The 19,672-nt window shown below is 37.4% G+C and overlaps 1 protein-coding gene across 4 annotated transcripts in view; it reads left to right on the top strand.

Annotated features, from left to right (window-relative positions):
* The window catches only part of LOC136025045 (transforming acidic coiled-coil-containing protein 2-like), a 189,620-nt gene that overhangs the window by 60,568 nt on the left and 109,380 nt on the right, over positions 1-19,672 (top strand). The window contains exon 1 of one of the 4 annotated variants that reach the window (XM_065700715.1): positions 15,696-15,803. The exons of the other annotated variants lie outside the window; for them this stretch is intronic. Within the exon in view, the coding sequence (XP_065556787.1) occupies positions 15,762-15,803 (42 nt within the window). The 5' untranslated portion in view covers positions 15,696-15,761. Of the gene's footprint in view, positions 1-15,695; positions 15,804-19,672 lie in introns of those variants that run through there. 4 annotated transcript variants of the gene reach the window in all.

Raw genomic sequence — 19,672 nt, 5'->3', positions numbered from 1 at the left:
TTGTCAATAATAAAGCAAGATGATCTTCAAATTATAATGAATAAAGGGGCTAATTTCCGTCTTTCTCATCATTTGAAACCATCGAGTGTTCTTGATGGCTTGGAAAATGATTTTGATTTATTTATTGATAAGTGGTGTAAGAAAGAGAATAAAAATAGAGAGAGTTTTCAAAGTTGGAAGAATTTAATTATTAGTAGAGTAAGAAATAAAATATATTCTAACTTAAAAAATAGTAACACTAAATCATTATTTTATAATGCGAAGATTAAACAAGCAATTGCTAATCTAAAGAATGAATTTGTAATTGTGCCAGTGGATAAAGCTAATAATAATTTTGCCATAATTTGTCAGAAGCTGTATTGTGATATCTTAAAAAGGGAGTTATGCACAACTAATGTTTACGAAAAGGTAAATATAGAGGATGAGAATTTAATTGGAAAGACTGAAGAAATACTTTTTAAAAATTTTAATATTAAAATAAATGACAATAATAAAAAGTTCCCTTTCCTATATTGGACTGTAAAATTTCATAAGAATCCCCCTAAACCAAGGTTTATGGAACAGCTAAATGTCCAACCCGCATTGCTGCTACTGACCTCTCTTTCATTTTAAAAAAAATTATAAATAAACTCAAAACCTATTGTTCTGGTATTAAAAAAATTTCGAATTTTAATCCATATTGAAGTGTTAATAATTCACTGCAGGTGATATATTATTTAACAATTATTTCAGCTAAAAGAATTGAGTCTTTCGATTTTGCGACAATGTATACTAATTTATCACTTAATTTAGTGTTTGATAATTTAAAAACTGTTATAAAGAAATCTTTCCTCTTATCTAGTAAAAGGTCCTTAAGAATAGACATTTATAATAAAAAAGCTATATGGACAAACTGCTTTAATACTACAGTTAACTTGACATGTTACAGCTTGGATATGATTTTTGAGTTATTGGAATTTGTTTTATACAATACTTATATAAGATTTGGGGGTGATTTGTACAAGCAAATTATGGGAATTCCCATGGGGGGGAATGCCAGCCCATTTATAGCTGACTTGTTTTTAAGTCAACTAGAATATAAATATATGATGGATAAGAATAATCCAATTAATTTAAAACATGCTTTGTCAAATAATAAAAGATATTTAGATGATATTTTGGTCTTAAATTGTAAGAATTTCATTGATATTTCTAAAAATATATATCCATCAGAGCTTATTCTTGAGCCTAGTCATGGCGCTGGTCATGAAGATCATTTCTTAGATTTAAATATTAATATTTGTGATAATAATAAATTAAGTTTTAAAATGTATAATAAAACGGATGATTTTGATTTTGAAGTGATTAGTTTCCCATTCCCTGAAAGTAATATACACTCAAATATCACATATTCAGCGTTTTTCTCACAGTTACTTCGTTATGCAAGGATTTGTAGTAATTATATTGATTTTAAAAATAGATGTAAAATCTTAAGCCAAAAATTGATATCAAGAGGTTTTTCTGCAAATAAATTAACTTGGCAATTTAAAAATTTAGTTTTCATTATAACGAACTTTTAAATAAATATCAAAAGAATTATCTAGAAATACTTAAAGAAATTTTTAACTAATTTCGGAGGTTCGAGAAATGTTGTCACAGCGCCATTTATTTTGAATTGTGTTTCTAATTGAGCGGATTTTCTAAAAAATTAGCCACATGGTAAAGATGAATTCTATAATTGTTTAGTTCATTCAGGTTTTTTGCAATGTGTTAATATTTGTGATTTGGTAAAATTTATAATATTTAGTTTACCTATTGTTGCTAAAAGGAGGGATATATTAACAGGATAAGCTTGTTTTTGGTTTTACTTGGGTGTTTTACATTTGCTGTTTTTTTTTTTCATAGGCATGTATTTTGGGGGTGATACCTGACGCGGGGATGCCATGGATATTCTGTGGTAGCCACAACACTGTGCTGGGTAGAGAATTTAGAGTGGCGAAACCCTATATAGGCCAGTGTATTCTCCTGATGAGCCCTTATGTTGGGTGTTGCCTCTGAATTATTTGTCTATATTTTTTTTTCTATTGTTTGGTAAATGACGACTTATACTTATTGACGACATGACTGCCTGTCCATGGATTATTCTTTATGGTTGATTGTGTGTGGCTATGCTGTTTGACCTATGTGATTGTATGGATGAGTAGGGTTAAGGCCTCATTCAAGTGCTGGTCTATATTAATCACTAATTTAGGAAAACAGTCTTCGTTTTCTCCTTCTGTCTCCTTTTTTTTTTTTTTTTTGTGTTTGTGCTGTAGCATTGGTGATTTCTCTTTTCATTATATATATATATATATATATATATATATATATATATATATATATATATATATATATATATATATATATATATATATATATATATATATATATATATACTAGCTGTTGGTTTCCTTGATGATGAGACTTCAAAGGCGGTATCTACATATATAAAAACTAGCTGTTGGGGTGGCGCTTCGCGCCCCCCCCCCAAGCCCCCCCGCGCGCGTAAGTCGTTACGCGCCATATTAGTTACGCGCCATTGTAGCAGTGTCCCTGTGTCCCACCTGTGAATAGAGATAGATATAAATATATATTTTTAACTACGTAAAACATGCGAATATACAACATTCTTCGCTGTCCCATTGTCTGTGCATATAAATAGCATTTAAATTCCCTGTGTCCCGGTCGTCATTTGTGTCCTGGTGTCCCAGTTTGTATTTCCTCTTTGAGTGTCCCGGTCGTCATTTATATTCCCTGTGTCCCAGTGTCCCGGTCGTCATTTGTGTCCCGGTGTCCCGGTCTGTAATTTCTATTCAAACAATTCCTGTGTCTCAGTCGTCAATTATATATCCCGCCTGTGCCCCCGGCGTCCCCGTTGTAGTTGTGTCCCTGCGTCCCGGTCGTCATTTATATTCCCGGTCGTGATTTGTGTCCGGGTGTCCCAGTCTGTAATTTTTCTTTGAGGTTCCTGGTCGTCATTTATATTCCCTCTGTGTCGGTCGTCATTTGTGTCCCGGTCCGTAATTTATCTTTGAGTGTTTTTTCTTTTTAGTTTTTTTTAGTTTTTTACATTTATTCAGTTTTTTTTTCTTCTTTATTTTTCAGCGTCTCTATGAAGTACATATCGCCGAACCTTCAGTCATTTTACAATTAAACATTTTTCCGTGAACGCATGTCTTAAATACCATTAATGACGTCACCGTCAAAGAAAAAATGACGACAACTAATTTCATGACGTCAGTCAACACAGAAACATGACGTCACCTGATCCACAGACAGACAGACAACTTATTTTTATATATATATATATATATATATATATATATATATATATATATCAATTTCGATCTTAATAAAAAATTTTATTTTGAAGGACTTCGTAACTCAGATCTCTTATTTTAAATCCCGGCCGGATCTATTGTCATTGGGGGGGGGCAGAAATCTTGGAAAACGCTTAGAGTGGGGAGATAAGAATGAAAATTTGTGGGAAGAATAAGCACAAGTCCTAGATACGTGATTGACTTAACCGGACCGGATACGCTCTCTTTGGGGGAGTTGGGGTAGGGGACCTAATTCGGTAATCTTGAACAATTAGAAAAAATGAGTAATTTTTAACTTAAGAACGGCATGCCAAAAATTGTTCAGATTTTCTGTTTATTCTTTGTCAAACAATGCCGAACGGATAAGTTAATAATTCTAATTTATTTTTTCGAATACTTTCAAACTTGAAAAACGGTAGCTATCTAAATGGGGGGGGGGAATATGTCAAAATATAATGTTGCATAATCTGTGGTATTACTTTGACTTATCCTGCATCTTTACTTTGACAGCGCTATTGCGCTGCTTATGATTGTGTTGCGAGAGCAACACTTTTTTTTCTAGCACCCCGATTTCAGCTTGTTCCTAGAAAGTGGTAATGACCTAACCTCTGCGGTGTTTACGGGAAGTGTGGACCCTAGGCTGGATTGATGAATATGACTTTGCATTTTGGAAAGCTTCGTAGAACTCTTGCCTGGGGCCAAAAATCTAATGTTTCTACCCATTTCTGTTAATGATTTCAGCTGAGTTTATCATTCAGTTTTTCGCACTTGGGATTGCAGTAGAGAAATGTTGTCAGATGTGCCTCTTAAACTTTAAAAGTTCTCTCATTGCTAAAGAAATTATAGTTTATCCTTTGCTCCTTTTTAAGTGATGAGGTTAGAAACTTGGCCTACGGCAAAAGTCAACTTTTGAACTAAGACAGATAGATTTTTTTCGACGGCAGTCGATAGCTCTTGATGGGGCGATCAAATTATATGTCATCCTTTTTTTTGGTAGAAAATTTTCTTCATGAGATATACCAGTTTGAAAGTTTAAAGGGGTCGACAACTTCAATAGTAAGGTACACACTGAAACCAAAATTAGGCCGATACCAATTTTGAGACATATAGGGGAGTTTTAAGCAACAGTCGGCTGTTAGCTCATAATCATTTTTGGCAATGAAGGGCTCGCAACTTTTGTTAGTTGGTGCACCTATTATTAGTTTCCGGTGTATTTGGTGGTAGGACCAATTTGGTTCCAGTGGTAAGACATGTTGGGAACTTGTAAGAGATAATCGGCTGTTAGGCTACAATCATCTTCAGCGATGAGGGGTTTGTAGTTTTTGTTAGTTGCAATGAGGGGTTTACAACTTTTGCAAATTGGTGTACCTAGTATTTATTTTAAGATCCTTACAGATTAATTACTTCAGCATTTAATCAAAGCCAGGAAATAAAACCAGAGTGTTGCTCTCGCAACACTTTACTCGGCGAGGCCAAACAAAGGCTGCCGTTACATCTCACGTTGCCCATGCAACGTAGATCTAGTTTTGGTTTTGGCTTTATGTTGGCTGCTGATTTCAATGTTATTTATTGATTATTGGTGATATTTAATACCATTGGCGAGTCATAAAAAAAATCAATTTATTGAAAATTATAAATAACATTTTAATAAATTACATATATCAAATGTTTACTGCAACAATTATTTTCTTACAGAGTCAAAATTCATTCAAAAATACAAGCAAATGAATTGCGCGATACTATTCTAATACGCTATTAAAATAGAGCTTGGTTCAATTATTAGATTTAGTATCCTGTGCTGGGTTGGAGGGGGGATATGTACTACAATATTAGTGGTGAATTTGGCTGAAACAGCAGAGTGTATACAACATTCACATTCGCCCACACGAAAGCTTGTTTGCCCTATACTACTGTCGTCTGCAGCAGCTCATTGCTGACAATTTTAGTAAAAACTAAGCATCAGCGCTTCTATTTATGATCGTTTAATATGTGTTTATTGTTTATAATGTATTGCGTCATGTTTTTGGATTCACCAAGCAGCCTATTTGTTACATTGTTACTTTCTCCACTATCGCTTAAATAGCACCTACTTCATCCCTTCTTGCCCCCCCAATAAAAATTCTGTAGCTACGCCCATGACTGTGGGTATGATGTTGACGCAGAAAGGCTGGTTGCCCTCGAATCACTCTTGGCGCTTGAAAACAGCACTAGAGCTTTCAAATTCCAAATGAAAGAGCCTCTTCCAGGTTTCTACAACCGCCCTATCTGTATGAAGTAGCCGTGGGAAAAATCTGGAAAATCTTCTGCGCTGGAGTAACCTTATCCCAAGCACTTAAAGACGTAAGTTTCGAGCTGATCACGAATAAAAGTTGTTGGGCCTCTTTTTGCACATCCTTTTTACCCGAGGATTTGCAGCTTTAAGTTTAAAATCAATCAGGGGCAAGAAGCTTTTGGGTCTTTATCAGGGCCTCTTTCCCCCTCCACAACAAAGTGTTTTGTTATTTGGTTCCAGAGAGCGATCCCTGGAAGTCTCGAGCCAGTACGACCACACCCAAGATCAAACAAGTGCCCTCGTTTCATTACAAAACTTATGTGTTATCAATTAGCAATATGCATTATTTTCCGTTCTTGTCCTAGTGACTGGGGGGGGGGGTTCATGGCATCCTTGGAGGCAGATTAATTATACCTTTTGACTGTTTTGGACAAAATGGCCATCTTGGCTATCTCAAAACTTTGATCAGAGGTTTTGGTGGGGTTAATGGGACTGACTTCCCGCCAATCAAATTCAAATTAAAAAAGAAGAGCCTTCCACAATTCTTTTTTGCTATTTTCATAATTTTGTTGATAACGCGTTACATTTTCATCATATTTTGTTTTATTTCATTAGAATTAACCAAACTTCTCTTTTCGATAGAACTTGAGTGTGGTGGCTATAAAGCACAAGTACCTAATTACTAAACCTTTCAACTATGCCTGTGTGGTGGCTATAAAGCACAAGTCCCTAATTACTAAACCTTTTAACTATGCTTGAAAAAATGGGTATCTTAAAATTTTGATTGGATGTGTCTGGGGAAATGATAAGCATGGGGGGGGGGTTGCTCTCCAATCGCTTCTGATTCCCAAAATGTGCACTAGAACTTTCAATTTCCAATCTAATGAGATCCTTTCGAAGTTTCTACGACAACTCTTTCTATACATAGTGCCTTGGTCAGAAAAAAACAGCCACAACTTGTAAATAATACATAGTGTCCACTTCGGTCTTTTCTTAGGCAGCACAGATATGTGAAGATCTTGGCTGTTCTCTTTTTCCCTTTACATGAGAGAAACATTATGACTTGGGGTATTACTGTACTACAAGTTTAACCAATATCAAACGATTTTGATCTTGGCAATATTTTGTAAAGCTTCCAAAATTCAGACTGAAGTAGCTTAAACGTCGTTACCTTTTGTACATAGGAAAAATGATCAATTATCCAGCTTGTTTCTTGTTAAGGGAAAAAACTATGTATCTGTGTTGTAATTTATGCTTCAGCTTTTGGTCGGCATTCCTGATTCTTCCGTGTCAAGAATTTTAACGAGTAGGACTTGCAATCGGAATTTATAATTAGTGTATGATTTGTTGTGAGGCTGTCTTACTTTTTCGTAGATTGAAATTTGCTTGGTGTTAAAAAAAGAATATAGCGTCATTTTAGCTATTATATTTTTTTAGAATCGGCCTAGTGTTGATTTTCTCAATAAAAATACATTAATTGCTATACATTTCGTAATTTTAAAGTGGGGCTTAGCTTGATTCCTTTGAGTGATAGTTAACTCAAAACTTCCCTAAGTTAAACTTTCTGTTCAATCTTTCTCCCCTGAGCTGTCCCCCTTTTTGGGTTCTGAACGTTTTAAATACTACTCTACAAAACACCAAGTTCTTGAGTTCAGGTCTCTTCAAGAATCCTCGGTAAATCATACCAGCAGATCAGGGAAATCACCCTGAAACTTATACGGAGGAATCCCCCTGGAGATTTTCATCTCAAAAAGGATAGGTTCATCACAAAAATCGATTGGTGCAACCCAAATGCGGGAAAAACTGACATTTGACTTCTTGTGTACCTTTTAGTTCTGAATTCTTGTTGTTGTCTTAAAACATAAAAGTAATTTTCAAGCCCTCTTCTTTCTCCCTTCCGGGCAAACATATTTTGATGTTCCCCTTAAACATAGGGCCATTTTGAATGCACTTATGAAGTTGTACACGCAGAAAATTATAACTATCGAAATTATCTCCTTTTTTATGGCACTTGGTATTAACCAAGTGACGTATAGCAATCGCCAATTCTGTCGGTCTGTCTGTCGGTCCCGGTTTTGCTACTTTAGGCACTTCCAGGTAAGCTAGGACGATGAAATTTGGCAGGCGTATCAGGGACTAGACCAGCTTAAATTAGAAATAGTCGTTTTCCCAATTTGACCATCTGGGGGGGGGGCAGTTAATTCGGAAAAATAGAAGAATAGAAGTATTTTTAACTTACGAACTGTTGATTAGATCTTAATGAAATTTGATGTTTGGAAGGTTATCGTGTCTCGGAGCTGTTATTTTAAATCCCGACCGGATCTGGTGACATTGGGGGGGGGGGATATGGGAGGGGGAAACCTAAAATCTTGGAAAACACTTAGAGTGGAGGGATCGGGATGAAACTTGGTGGGAAAATAAGCACAAGTCCTAGATACATGATTGACATAATCGGACTGGATCCGCTCTCTTTGGGGTGGTTGGGGGGGTAATTCTGAAAAATTAAAAAAACGAGGTATTTTTAACTTACAAACGGGTGATCGGATCTCAATGAAATTTGATATTTAGAAGGATATGGTGTCTTAGAGCTCTTATTTTAAATCCCGACCAGATCTGGTGACATTTGGGGGAGAGTTGGGAGGGGAAAACCTAAAACTTGGAAAAAACTTAGAGTGGAGGGTCGGGATGAAACTTGGTGGGAATATTAAGCACAAGTCCTAGATACATGATTGACATAACCGGAACGGATCCGCTCTCTTTGGGGTAGTTGGGGGGGGGGGGGGGTAATTCTGAAAAATTAGAAAAAATGAGGTATTTTTAACTTACGAACGGGTGATCGGATCTCAATGAAATTTGATATTTAGAAGGATATCGTGTCTCAAAGCTCTTATTTTAAATCGTGACCGGATCTGGTGACATTGGGGGAAGTTTGGGGTGGGGAACCTAAAATCATGGAAAACGCTTAGATTGGAGGGATCGGGATGAAACTTGTTGGGAAAAATAAGAGCAGAAGTCTTACATACATGATTTACATAATTGGAACGGATCCGCTCTATTGGGGGGGGGGATAATTCTGAAAAATAAGAAAAAATTACGTATTTTTAACTTACGAAGGAGTGATCGGATCTTCATGAAACTTCATATTTAGAAGGACCTCGTAACTCAGATCTCTTATTTTAAATCTCGATCGGGATCAAGCGTAATTGGGTGGGGGGGGGCAGTTGGGGGACCGGAAATCTTAGAAAATACTTAAAGCGGTGAGATCAGGATAAAACTGGATGGGAAGAATAGAAACCTGTCTAAGATACGTGACTGACATAACCGGACCGGATCTGCTCTCTTTGGTGGAATTGGGGGGGGGGGTAATTTTGAAAATTGAGGTATTTGTAACTTACGAAAGGGTGACCAGATCTTAATGAAATTTGATATTTAGAAGGATCTTGTGCTTTAAAGTTCTAATTTTAAATTCCTACCAGATCCTGTGACATTGGGGGGAGTTGGAGGGGGAAACCAGAATTCTTGGAAAACGTGAAAATTGGGGTATTTTTATCTTACGAATAGATGATCGGATCTTAATGAAATTTGATTTTTAGAAGGAATTCATGTCTCAGAGCTCTTATTTCAAATCCCAACCAGATCTTTTGACATTGGGGGGAGTTGGAGGGGGAAATCTTGGAAAAACACTTGGAGTGGAGGAATCGGGATGAAGCTTGGTGGGTAGAATAAACAAATGTTTTTGGGGGAGTTGGGGGGAGGGCTTCAGTGATTTGGCGAGTTTGATGCTTCTGGACGTGCTAGGACGATTAAAATTGGTAGGCGTGTCAGGGAGCTGAACAATTTGACTTGATAAAGTAGTTTTCCCAGATTCGACCATCTGGGGCTAAAGCGAGAGGAAAAATTAGAAAAAATTGGGTATTTATAACTTACGAGTGGGTGATCGGATCTTAATGAATTTTGATATTTAGAAGGACATCGTGACTCAGAGCTCTTATTTTAAATGCTGGCCGACATTAAGCCTCTTGTTTTCCTTTTTAAATCAATCTATTGATTCATAGAATTTTGTTAGAGCTCATACCATATGATCTCTTGGCTCTTAGCTCTTCTTCCCTCGTCACAAGTGCCATATGAGCTCTTAGCTCTTGTTTGTTTTGATCTTAGCAAGAGGGAGCATAGGAATATTTTGTCATTGTTACATCGTACAAAGGGGTTTGTTGGGTCTTCACCTAGCTTGTTAGAAAGCAATAGTATGTGTCCTAGTTTTGTCTTTTGGGGTGTGTATCTAATGTAGCTTCGTGGATGGAGGGTGTCCCGACATTCTGGTCGTCATGACATATACCAGACAGAATCTCGTATATAAACGAAATTAGTGGGAAGTGAAGACTAGTATAGCCTACAGAAATGGACGCCATGTCGTTACTGAGCTTGAATGGAAGCCAGCAAGATCGGGACATAACCGGAACGGATCCGCTCTCTTTGGGGTAGTTGGGGGGGGGGGGGGGGTAATTCTGAAAAATTAGAAAAAATGAGGTATTTTTAACTTACGAACGGGTGATCGGATCTCAATGAAATTTGATATTTAGAAGGATATCGTGTCTCAAAGCTCTTATTTTAAATCCTGACCAGATGTGGTGACATTGGGGGAGTTTGGGGTGGGGAACCTAAAATCATGGAAAACGCTTAGATTGGAGGGATCGGGATGAAACTTGTTGGGAAAAATAAGAGCAGAAGTCTTACATACATGATTTACATAATTGGAACGGATCCGCTCTATTGGGGGGGGGGGGATAATTCTGAAAAATAAGAAAAAATTACGTATTTTTAACTTACGAAGGAGTGATCGGATCTTCATGAAACTTCATATTTAGAAGGACCTCGTAACTCAGATCTCTTATTTTAAATCTCGATCGGATCAAGCGTAATTGGGTGGGGGGGGCAGTTGGGGGACCGGAAATCTTAGAAAATACTTAAAGCGGTGAGATCAGGATAAAACTAGATGGGAAGAATAGAAACCTGTCTAAGATACGTGACTGACATAACCGGACCGGATCTGCTCTCTGTGGTGGAATTGGGGGGGGGGGGTAATTTTGAAAATTGAGGTATTTGTAACTTACGAAAGGGTGACCAGATCTTAATGAAATTTGATATTTAGAAGGATCTTGTGCTTTAAAGTTCTAATTTTAAATTCCGACCAGATCCTTTGACATTGGGGGGAGTTGGAGTGGGAAACCAGAATTCTTGGAAAACGTGAAAATTGGGGTATTTTTATCTTACGAATAGATGATCGGATCTTAATGAAATTTGATTTTTAGAAGGAATTCATGTCTCAGAGCTCTTATTTCAAATCCCAACCAGATCTTTTGACATTGGGGGGAGTTGGAGGGGGAAATCTTGGAAAAACACTTGGAGTGGAGGAATCGGGATGAAGCTTGGTGGATAGAATAAACAAATGTTTTTGGGGGAGTTGGGGGGAGGGCTTCAGTGATTTGGCGAGTTTGATGCTTCTGGACGTGCTAGGACGATTAAAATTGGTAGGCGTGTCAGGGAGCTGAACAATTTGACTTGATAAAGTAGTTTTCCCAGATTCGACCATCTGGGGCTAAAGCGAGAGGAAAAATTAGAAAAAATTGGGTATTTATAACTTACGAGTGGGTGATCGGATCTTAATGAATTTTGATATTTAGAAGGACATCGTGACTCAGAGCTCTTATTTTAAATGCTGGCCGACATTAAGCCTCTTGTTTTCCTTTTTAAATCAATCTATTGATTAATAGAATTTTGTTAGAGCTCATTCCATATGATCTCTTGGCTCTTAGCTCTTCTCGCCTCGTCACAAGTGCCATATGAGCTCTTAGCTCTTGTTTGTTTTGATCTTAGCAAGAGGGAGCATAGGAATATTTTGTCATTGTTACATCGTACAAAGGGGTTTGTTGGGTCTTCACCTAGCTTGTTAGAAAGCAAGAGTATGTGTCCTAGTTTTGTCTTTTGGGGTGTGTATCTAATGTAGCTTCGTGGATGGAGGGTGTTCCGACATTCTGGTCGTCATGACATATACCAGACAGAATGTCGTATATAAACGAAATTAGTGGGAAGTGAAGACTAGTATAGCCTACAGAAATGGACGCCATGTCGTTACTGAGCTTGAATGGAAGCCAGCAAGATCGGGACTCATAATTATGCCTTTTTAGTATTTAAACGTGTTCTGACCTTTCCCCGCCTATGTCAACATTTCGCTCTTTCTCCTAAGAGGAAAACCATTGCCCGTGCGCTTATGGACCTGGCTCCAAATGATTTGACGCTCTCTGTAGGATTAATTGTAATTTTCGGTTTTTGTTTTGTTTGCTTTTGGTTTATTTAAATTAAGGTACATTTAACAAAATTCTGGGTAAGAATATTTTTAGTGGGCCTTATTTTATGAGATGATAATTTATTACCATCATCAGGGTTGTTCTAGACATGGTGTGTTGTTTTCAAGTGAAGATTCTGGTCTTTGAGGAGCCAGTGCATTAAAAAAAAGAAAAACAAATCTTTGCACTATGTGTACAGTTGCAAAAAGCTTCAACCTTTAGAGGGGAGGGTGAGATGGACAATTTGCTTTCTTCTTTCTTAAGAAAGTGGAATTCTAGCCTTAAATCATGGTTGTTTTGTTGTCTCATGATAAGGTCTCATGTAGTCCCATGATGATAAGTTCTGGGAGATTTTTTGGGGACCTTCTTGAATGTTTGGTAGTTCTTTATGTTTGGAATGATTGGTTGATTCTTAGAAAAAAGTCACAATTTGTTTTTCACGATCAGCTGTCTGAACATCGGTAACTTTAACATATGAAAATCCTAAACTTTTATTCTGCTTTATAAACTATATATGACCATTCCAACCACGTGAGCAGAATAGGAAAAAACTTTCTCCATGATGGAAATGGTGTCCTAAATCAAAAAGGAAGTCTATAGCATTCTAGGAATCCCATAGTATTCGATAATAATATAAACAAGAGCTAAGAGCTCATATGGCACTTGTGACGAGAGATCGGATCTTTTCCGGTTATGTCAGTCACGCATCTAGAACTTGTGCTTATTCTCGAACTCGCCAAAGCACTAGAAATCCCCCAACTCCCCCAAAGAGATCGGTCCGTTCCGGTTATGTCAATAACGCATCTAGAACTTGTGCTTATTCTTCCCATCAAGTTTCATCCAGATCTCTCCACTCTAAGCGTTTTCCAAGATTTCCGGTTTCCAAGATTTTCGTTTCCCCCACCCTCCAATGTCCCCAGATCCGATCCAAATTGAAAATGGAGCATCTGAGAGATGACATCTTTCTATATATAAAGTTTCATTAAGATCCGATCACCCATTTGTGAGATAAACATACCTCATTTTCCCGATTCCATCCCTACAGCCCCCCCCCCCAGATGGTCGAATCGGGGAAAAGACTGTTATCAAGTCAATTTCTGCAGGTCCCTGACACGACTACCAATTTTCATCGTCCTAGCACATCCAGGAGCACCGAACTCGCTAAAGCACTGGAAATTCCCCCTCCCAACTCCCCAAAAGAGAGCGGGTCCGGTCCAGTTATGTCAGTCACGTATGACTTGTGCTCATTCTTCCCATCAAGTTTCATCCCGATCTCCTTACTCTAAGTGTTCCAAGATTTGCGGTTTCCCCCTCCAACTCCCCCCAATGTCACCGGATCAGGTTGGGACTTAAAATAAGAGCTCTGAGACATGAGGTCCTTCTAAATTTCAAATTTTATTAATATCTGATCACCCGTTCGTAAGTTGAAAATACCTCCTTTTTTCTAATTTTTCCAAATTAACTCCTTTTTTCGCGCGCTCCTCCCTCTCAGATGGTCGAATCGGGAAAGAGACTATTTCTAATTTAATCTGGTCTGGTCCGTGATATGCCTGCCAACTTTCATCGTCCTAGCTTATCTGGAAGTGCCCGAACTAGCAAAACCGGGACCGACAGACAGAAATTGCGATCGCTATGTCACTTGGTAAACACCAAGGGCCATAAAAATACAATAAATTTACTTGATTCAAAAGCTTAAAGCTTACATGGCAATGTCAAGAGGCACAAAAAATAAAAACTAACTATGAAAACCCACATACACAAAAAAAGTTTTACCTGGAATTCTCAGAACTTTTACCTGGAAACCGGAATTCTCAGAAAACATGAAAATTGAGGTATCTTACGAATGGGTAATCGGATCTTAATAAAACGTGATATATAGAAGGATCTTATGTCTCAGGTGCTCCATTTCCAATTCGAATCGGATCTGGAGACATAGGGGGCTGGAGGGGGGAAGCAGAAATCGTGGAAAACACTTAGAGTAGAGAGATCGGGATTAAACTTGATGGGAAGAATAAGCACCAGTTATTTTATATGCTAGTTATTATATGTTATGTTATATGTATGTTATTATGTTAGTTATACGTGATTGACATAATTGGAACGGATCTGTTCTCTTTGGAGGAGCTGGGAGTGTTGATTGGAAATAATTAGAAAAATTGAGGCATTTTTAACTTAAGAACGGGTGACTGGATCTTAATGAAATTTGATATTTAGAAGGAACTCATGTCTCAAAGCTCTTATTTCAAATCCCGAACAGATCTGTTGACATTGGGGGGAGTCGGAGGGGGAAACTGGAAGTCTTGGAAAACGCTTAGAGTAGAGAAATCGGGATGAAACTTGGTGGGTAGAATGAGCAAATATCGTAGATACGTGATTGATGTAACCGTGCTGGATCCGCTCTCTTTGGGGGAGTTAGGGGGTGGGGTTCAGTGCTTTGGCGAGTTTGGTGCTTCTGGACGTGCTAGGACGATGAAAATTGGTAGGCGTGTCAGGGAGCTGCATAAATAGATTTGGTAAAGTCGTTTTCCTCGATTAGACCATCTGGGGGTCTGAAGGGAGAGGGAAAATTAGAAAAAAATGAGGTATTCATAACTTACGAGTGGTTGATCGGATCTTAATGAATTTTGATATTTAGAAAGACCTCGTGACTCAGAGCTCTTCTTTTAAATCCTGACCGGCATTAAGCCTATGATTTTCCTTTTAAATCAATCTATTGATTCTTAGAATTTTGCTAGAGCTCATACCATATGAGCTCTTGGCTCGTCCGGCCTTGTTACTCATACCATATGAGCTCTTGGCTCGTCCGGCCTTGTTACACGTGCCATATGAGCTCTTAGCTCTTGTTGTACGTTGCAATGACCTGGTTAGTTTTTTGTATTAATATCATATCAAATGCTTGCCTACACAAATGTGAAAGCTGGTAGGTGTCGTTTTCCTCGGCAGCAGTTTCCAAAGGCCTGGGGGAGCTGGGATGGGAGTTCGCCACATCTTCATATTACAGCCAATATGATTTAAAACGAACATCCATTAAATGTGCTAAATAAGTTCTTCAAATGAAAGTAAAAAGCGATATTAAAACTCATAATGGACAGAAACAATCCTATAAGGAGGAATATTGCCCCATCAACACCCCTCCTCCTTCGCTATTTATGCTAAATTTAAACTTTTTTCCACCAATGCATCAAGAAAAAATGCTTTTATAAAAGAACAATGTATAAGAAAAATCAAGGTTTTTTTTTATCTATACTTGCTTTAATTAACAAAACTTTTAGTTCAAAAGCGTTTTGAAAGGCAATATGCTGGGTAAATAAAACACCTGAAGTACCAACTGGCAATAATTTTTGCAATTTGAAAAACCCTCAGTTAACAACTAGAAAGAGCGATGGGGTAAACGGGTGGTAATTCCCCTCATATACAGGATAATTTATGTTCGTATGGGGTTTTAATGTCAGTCTTTACTTTCAATCAAACTTTCATTTTAATCCCTAAAAAATAAATTACAATTTCTTTATCCCGTTGAATTGCTAATTTTGGTTTCGACTTGTTTATTCGAATCATAATATATAACTCCACCGATAATTCGGATATTCCGGATATGCGGTAGTGTGGGAAATTCATAAATTTTGTTATGTGCATGTTCCTCTGTGTCCCTGCATAATTTCAAAATCCGAACCACGTGACTCGAGGACAATAACTAGTGCGCGGCCTGGGTTTTCTCTGTACTCCGGAATTAGATCTGGAAATACTGTTGAAAACTTTGACAGTTTGGATGTGAGGATATCCAATAAACTCTAATGATGCTAAAACATGGATATATTTCGTAGGATTTTCTTTTCAAGTTATTTTAAGGTCTGTTGGTAAATTTCAATTTGGCTCTAATCTCTTACAACAGCGTTTATATCAATTAATCGAAATTTTACTAGCTAGAATGTTTGGGTCGAGAGGTAACTGATTTTACCGACTGGCTCGTTATTTGCAACCACTGAGGTCTCGGCTGAAGTGTACTGAAATCGATAATGTTTTGGTAAAAATCGGCGAGATTGTAATGATATCAATGAACACGTAACCTCTCCATTTGTTGCATTGAATCTATCGGTAATTAAGTTAAAATAATTGCACATGTTATCTTAGACCTTAGTTCTTCCTGTGTCTCCAGTGTCGCTCAGGGCATCTAAGAAAGGCTGCCAGTCTGACCACGGGTGTGCCACTGCCTACACTTCTTCCTATTTGAGTTGTAGATATGCTTGGATATTTTGGAGGCCGGTGGTATATCTACTTTTGAGGGTATTCTTTGGCCGGCCTCTTCATATGAATCCAACGCTCCGCTACTGGAGGACGGCTTTGAAAGCTTTTTTCAACAATTTAGATAGCAGGATGTCGGTACCTTTGCAGTACTGTATCACTCCTGCTATTAATGGTTGCGACGTAAGCTCTCCTGCAGTCGCATTCGTGACTCACTGCGTGTATTGAAGGTTTAGGATCTGACACTAGCGTCCTTGAATAGCTGTAATCTCTTCTCTGATTGTAAAGTTCTGGTTGGTCATTGTTGGTTAGAGGAACTCACCGTGAAATATGGTGATCATAAAATTGTTTTTTCATATTTCAGACCCAGCCCCACGTTAAAAATATTTAGGGATGAATTATCTTGATAATAATAATTAATTATCATTTAGGGTGAGCCAAGGATTCTTATACGATATTAAGGTTTATTAAAGGGGGGCGGGGGTAGGCAAAGTCAAGCTCACATTTAAGAGAGCCCTTTTGTAATAACCGACTGCGAGCCTTGTCAGTAGAAGCCAAAACTCTAAAAAAGGAAGTTCGTGACTGTAATATATGCATCAACGGAATCTGCTATGTATGTTTATTATAAATATGGAAAATTAATTAATTTAAAGTGGTTCATCAAAAGAAATTAACATACAGAAATTTGCATAATTTATGAAAAGGGGTTTAAACAGCCCATAAAAGAGATGTCATCTCGATAAAAATCCTGCATTCAAATTGATAGTGTATAATTGTGAATATCCTAAACATGCTATCTAAAAAGAATAATAAAGAAGATCGTTTTTAGTAATTGGTGAATAAAATATTTTTTATCACTTATATCAATATTTTTTTGGTGAAAATATCCTTATTGTAAACAAAGCTATACAGTTTAGTGTATTTCTGCACAAAACGTAAACATTATGACTTTATCGACATGGTTTCCAGGAAACTAAAATGGGTATCCAATTTTTATGGCGCATGATATTTACCAAGTGACATATAGCAACCGCAATTTCTGTCCGTCGGTCTGTCTGTCGGTCCTCGGTGTTGCTAGTTCCGGCACTTCCAAATAAGCTAGGATGATGAAAATTGGCAGGCGTATCAGGGACCAGACCAGATTAAATTAGAAATAGTCACTTCCCCGATTCGACCATCTGGGGGGGGGAGTGAGCGAACGAGATAGTTGAGAAGAATTTTATTTGCACGATAAAACAAATAATTGTTCTTCTTAAGTGTGGCTTGCTGGTCTAGGGTTATGACAAAGGGTGCGAGAGTTCTCAGGTTCGAATATCGGACCATTCCAATTTTTACATGAAGAAGATCCGAAACTAGATACGTGATTAATATAGCGATCGCTGAAAGTTGGCAGGTGTATCAGGGACCGGACTAGATTAAATTAGAAATAGTCGCTAGTCGGGAGGAAAAATGGTGGGACTAACGTTACAATACCGAACAAGAAGATACTACCGGAACACCGTATTTGCAAGTTTATCTTTCTAATAATTGCCAATAATCAAAGAATAGCAAAATCGATAACTCTAATACCGAGTCTAATTTTAGGTTCCGACCCCGTCACAAGTGCCATATGAGCTGTTGGCTCTTTTTTACCAATCGTTTTTTACCGCTGCCACTTTAAAATAATGTAGCGTTTACACACTGGGCGGTAAATATTCTACCGACGCTATATCGCATGGATAGCCCCTCTCATATACGAATATTTTCTGTTCATTTGGAGTTTTAATGTTGCGCTTTACTTTCAGTTGAATAAAATTGCTTTTTATATTTAATTTCTGACCGTTTTTCAAATAATGCAATGAGACACCTTCCTAATACTCTATCCCCCCACTCCCTTCGTTTTTATTTATGATAAATAGGCTTTGATTCGTTTAGGGTCGAAGGTAGGGGCTAATTTATGCTCAACCCCTGACTCTTCATGGTTCTTTGATTTTCTCCCCCCCCCTAATCCGAATATCTAGCTTTTTTTGTACAATTGTCGTCCGCCTTTTATTTATGACTTCCAGTTTAGTTTTTTTATGATATACTCTGCAAACACATTCACCCAATGCAAACCCCGGTGTAGGTGCTATACAGCAATGAAAATTCATCCAAACTACAGCATAGGTACTATACAGTAATGAAAATTCCTACCTTCTCCATTAAAGAGTTTTGGGTCACAACAACATGTCTCTCACGAATTTTCAGCGACAAATGGCTGGTCACTTATGCTGTGTGAATGAAGCTATTACGAAATTAATCAGTAGTTATGTACCTGACTATCGTCCCTTCGAGGTTCCATAATGAGTCCAATTCTGAAACAATTTTTGTTACTGCGCAGCGCCTATAATGTGATGCAAACACAACAGTCGTCAGCAGACTAGACACTGCGTGTTTAAGCGTGGTTTTAGTTCCATATGCCACCATCTCAGCGGAGGTGTTAAAAAAGATCGTTTATTTTAGTTGGTTTTTTTTACCGATTTTTTTTTTTCGCCCAATGTTTAAGTTGCCATACTATCCTATACACCTCTAAAAACGTTGGTAAACAACTCCAATTATGTTCCAGGCCTGTGGTGTCGTACCTAAAGTTCGATAAATGAAATTTTTTCTTAATAATTAAAACCAGATGAACTTATTTACGCTTTGTTTAAGGCATCCACAAAAGTCAACTTTTTATGACATCACTGGGATGCTAATTAGCCATGACTCATCTTTTAATGTTGTGCAATGTCATATTTTGGATAGATGTCACTAAAGTATCAATTCAATTAAGTTTTGAGGTTTCACGGTTTATTACGGCCTCACTGTTGTTTTAGTTATTTGAATGTTGGTTTATTTTGCATCATTCTTATTTAGTTTACGCCTTGGGAAGTATGATACCATTGATAAATTGGTGTAGTATATTTTTGTGTGTGAAAAATTGTCTTATTTAGCTTTTGGCTGTTGATTGTCAATACAGGTAGAGCAAACGAATAAGTCCAGTTTTATTTTAGTTTCTTCGTTAATATTTTTATTTTCATCATTTTTCTTTGATTTTCGAAATGCTATTCGATTCAACTTGGCACGTCGTGGGGTAATATTCTTTACTACCCCAATATATATTGGGGTAATAACTCCAATAATTATTGGTGCTTCGCTGTCATAAAGCCTAACCTTAGAATTAAACTCTTCTTTTGTCAATATACTGTTAAATGATTTTATGATTAGATTCTATATTTCCTTGCATTTTGTCTTATTGAGAATTTTTCCGATTCCATAAAGCTTATCTTTGTATTTATTTTATTTATTGTTTCGGTTTACACTTGCGCATGCCTTATGCTTTTCCTGGGGGGGGGGCTTGAGCAATAGCTCAGCTTTGACAATTCTTCTCTTTATCTTTCTATGTTAGTTTAACGATAAATTGTTTTAGATAGGCTTAAAATATACTAGATATGACTTAGGTAAAAACGGAAAATAGC

The sequence above is a fragment of the Artemia franciscana genome, chromosome 3, assembly GCF_032884065.1.
Source record: "Artemia franciscana chromosome 3, ASM3288406v1, whole genome shotgun sequence".
Lineage (NCBI taxonomy): Eukaryota > Metazoa > Arthropoda > Branchiopoda > Anostraca > Artemiidae > Artemia > Artemia franciscana.
The sequence above is the reverse complement of the archived record's forward strand: the minus strand, read 5'-3'. Positions and strand labels throughout refer to the sequence as shown.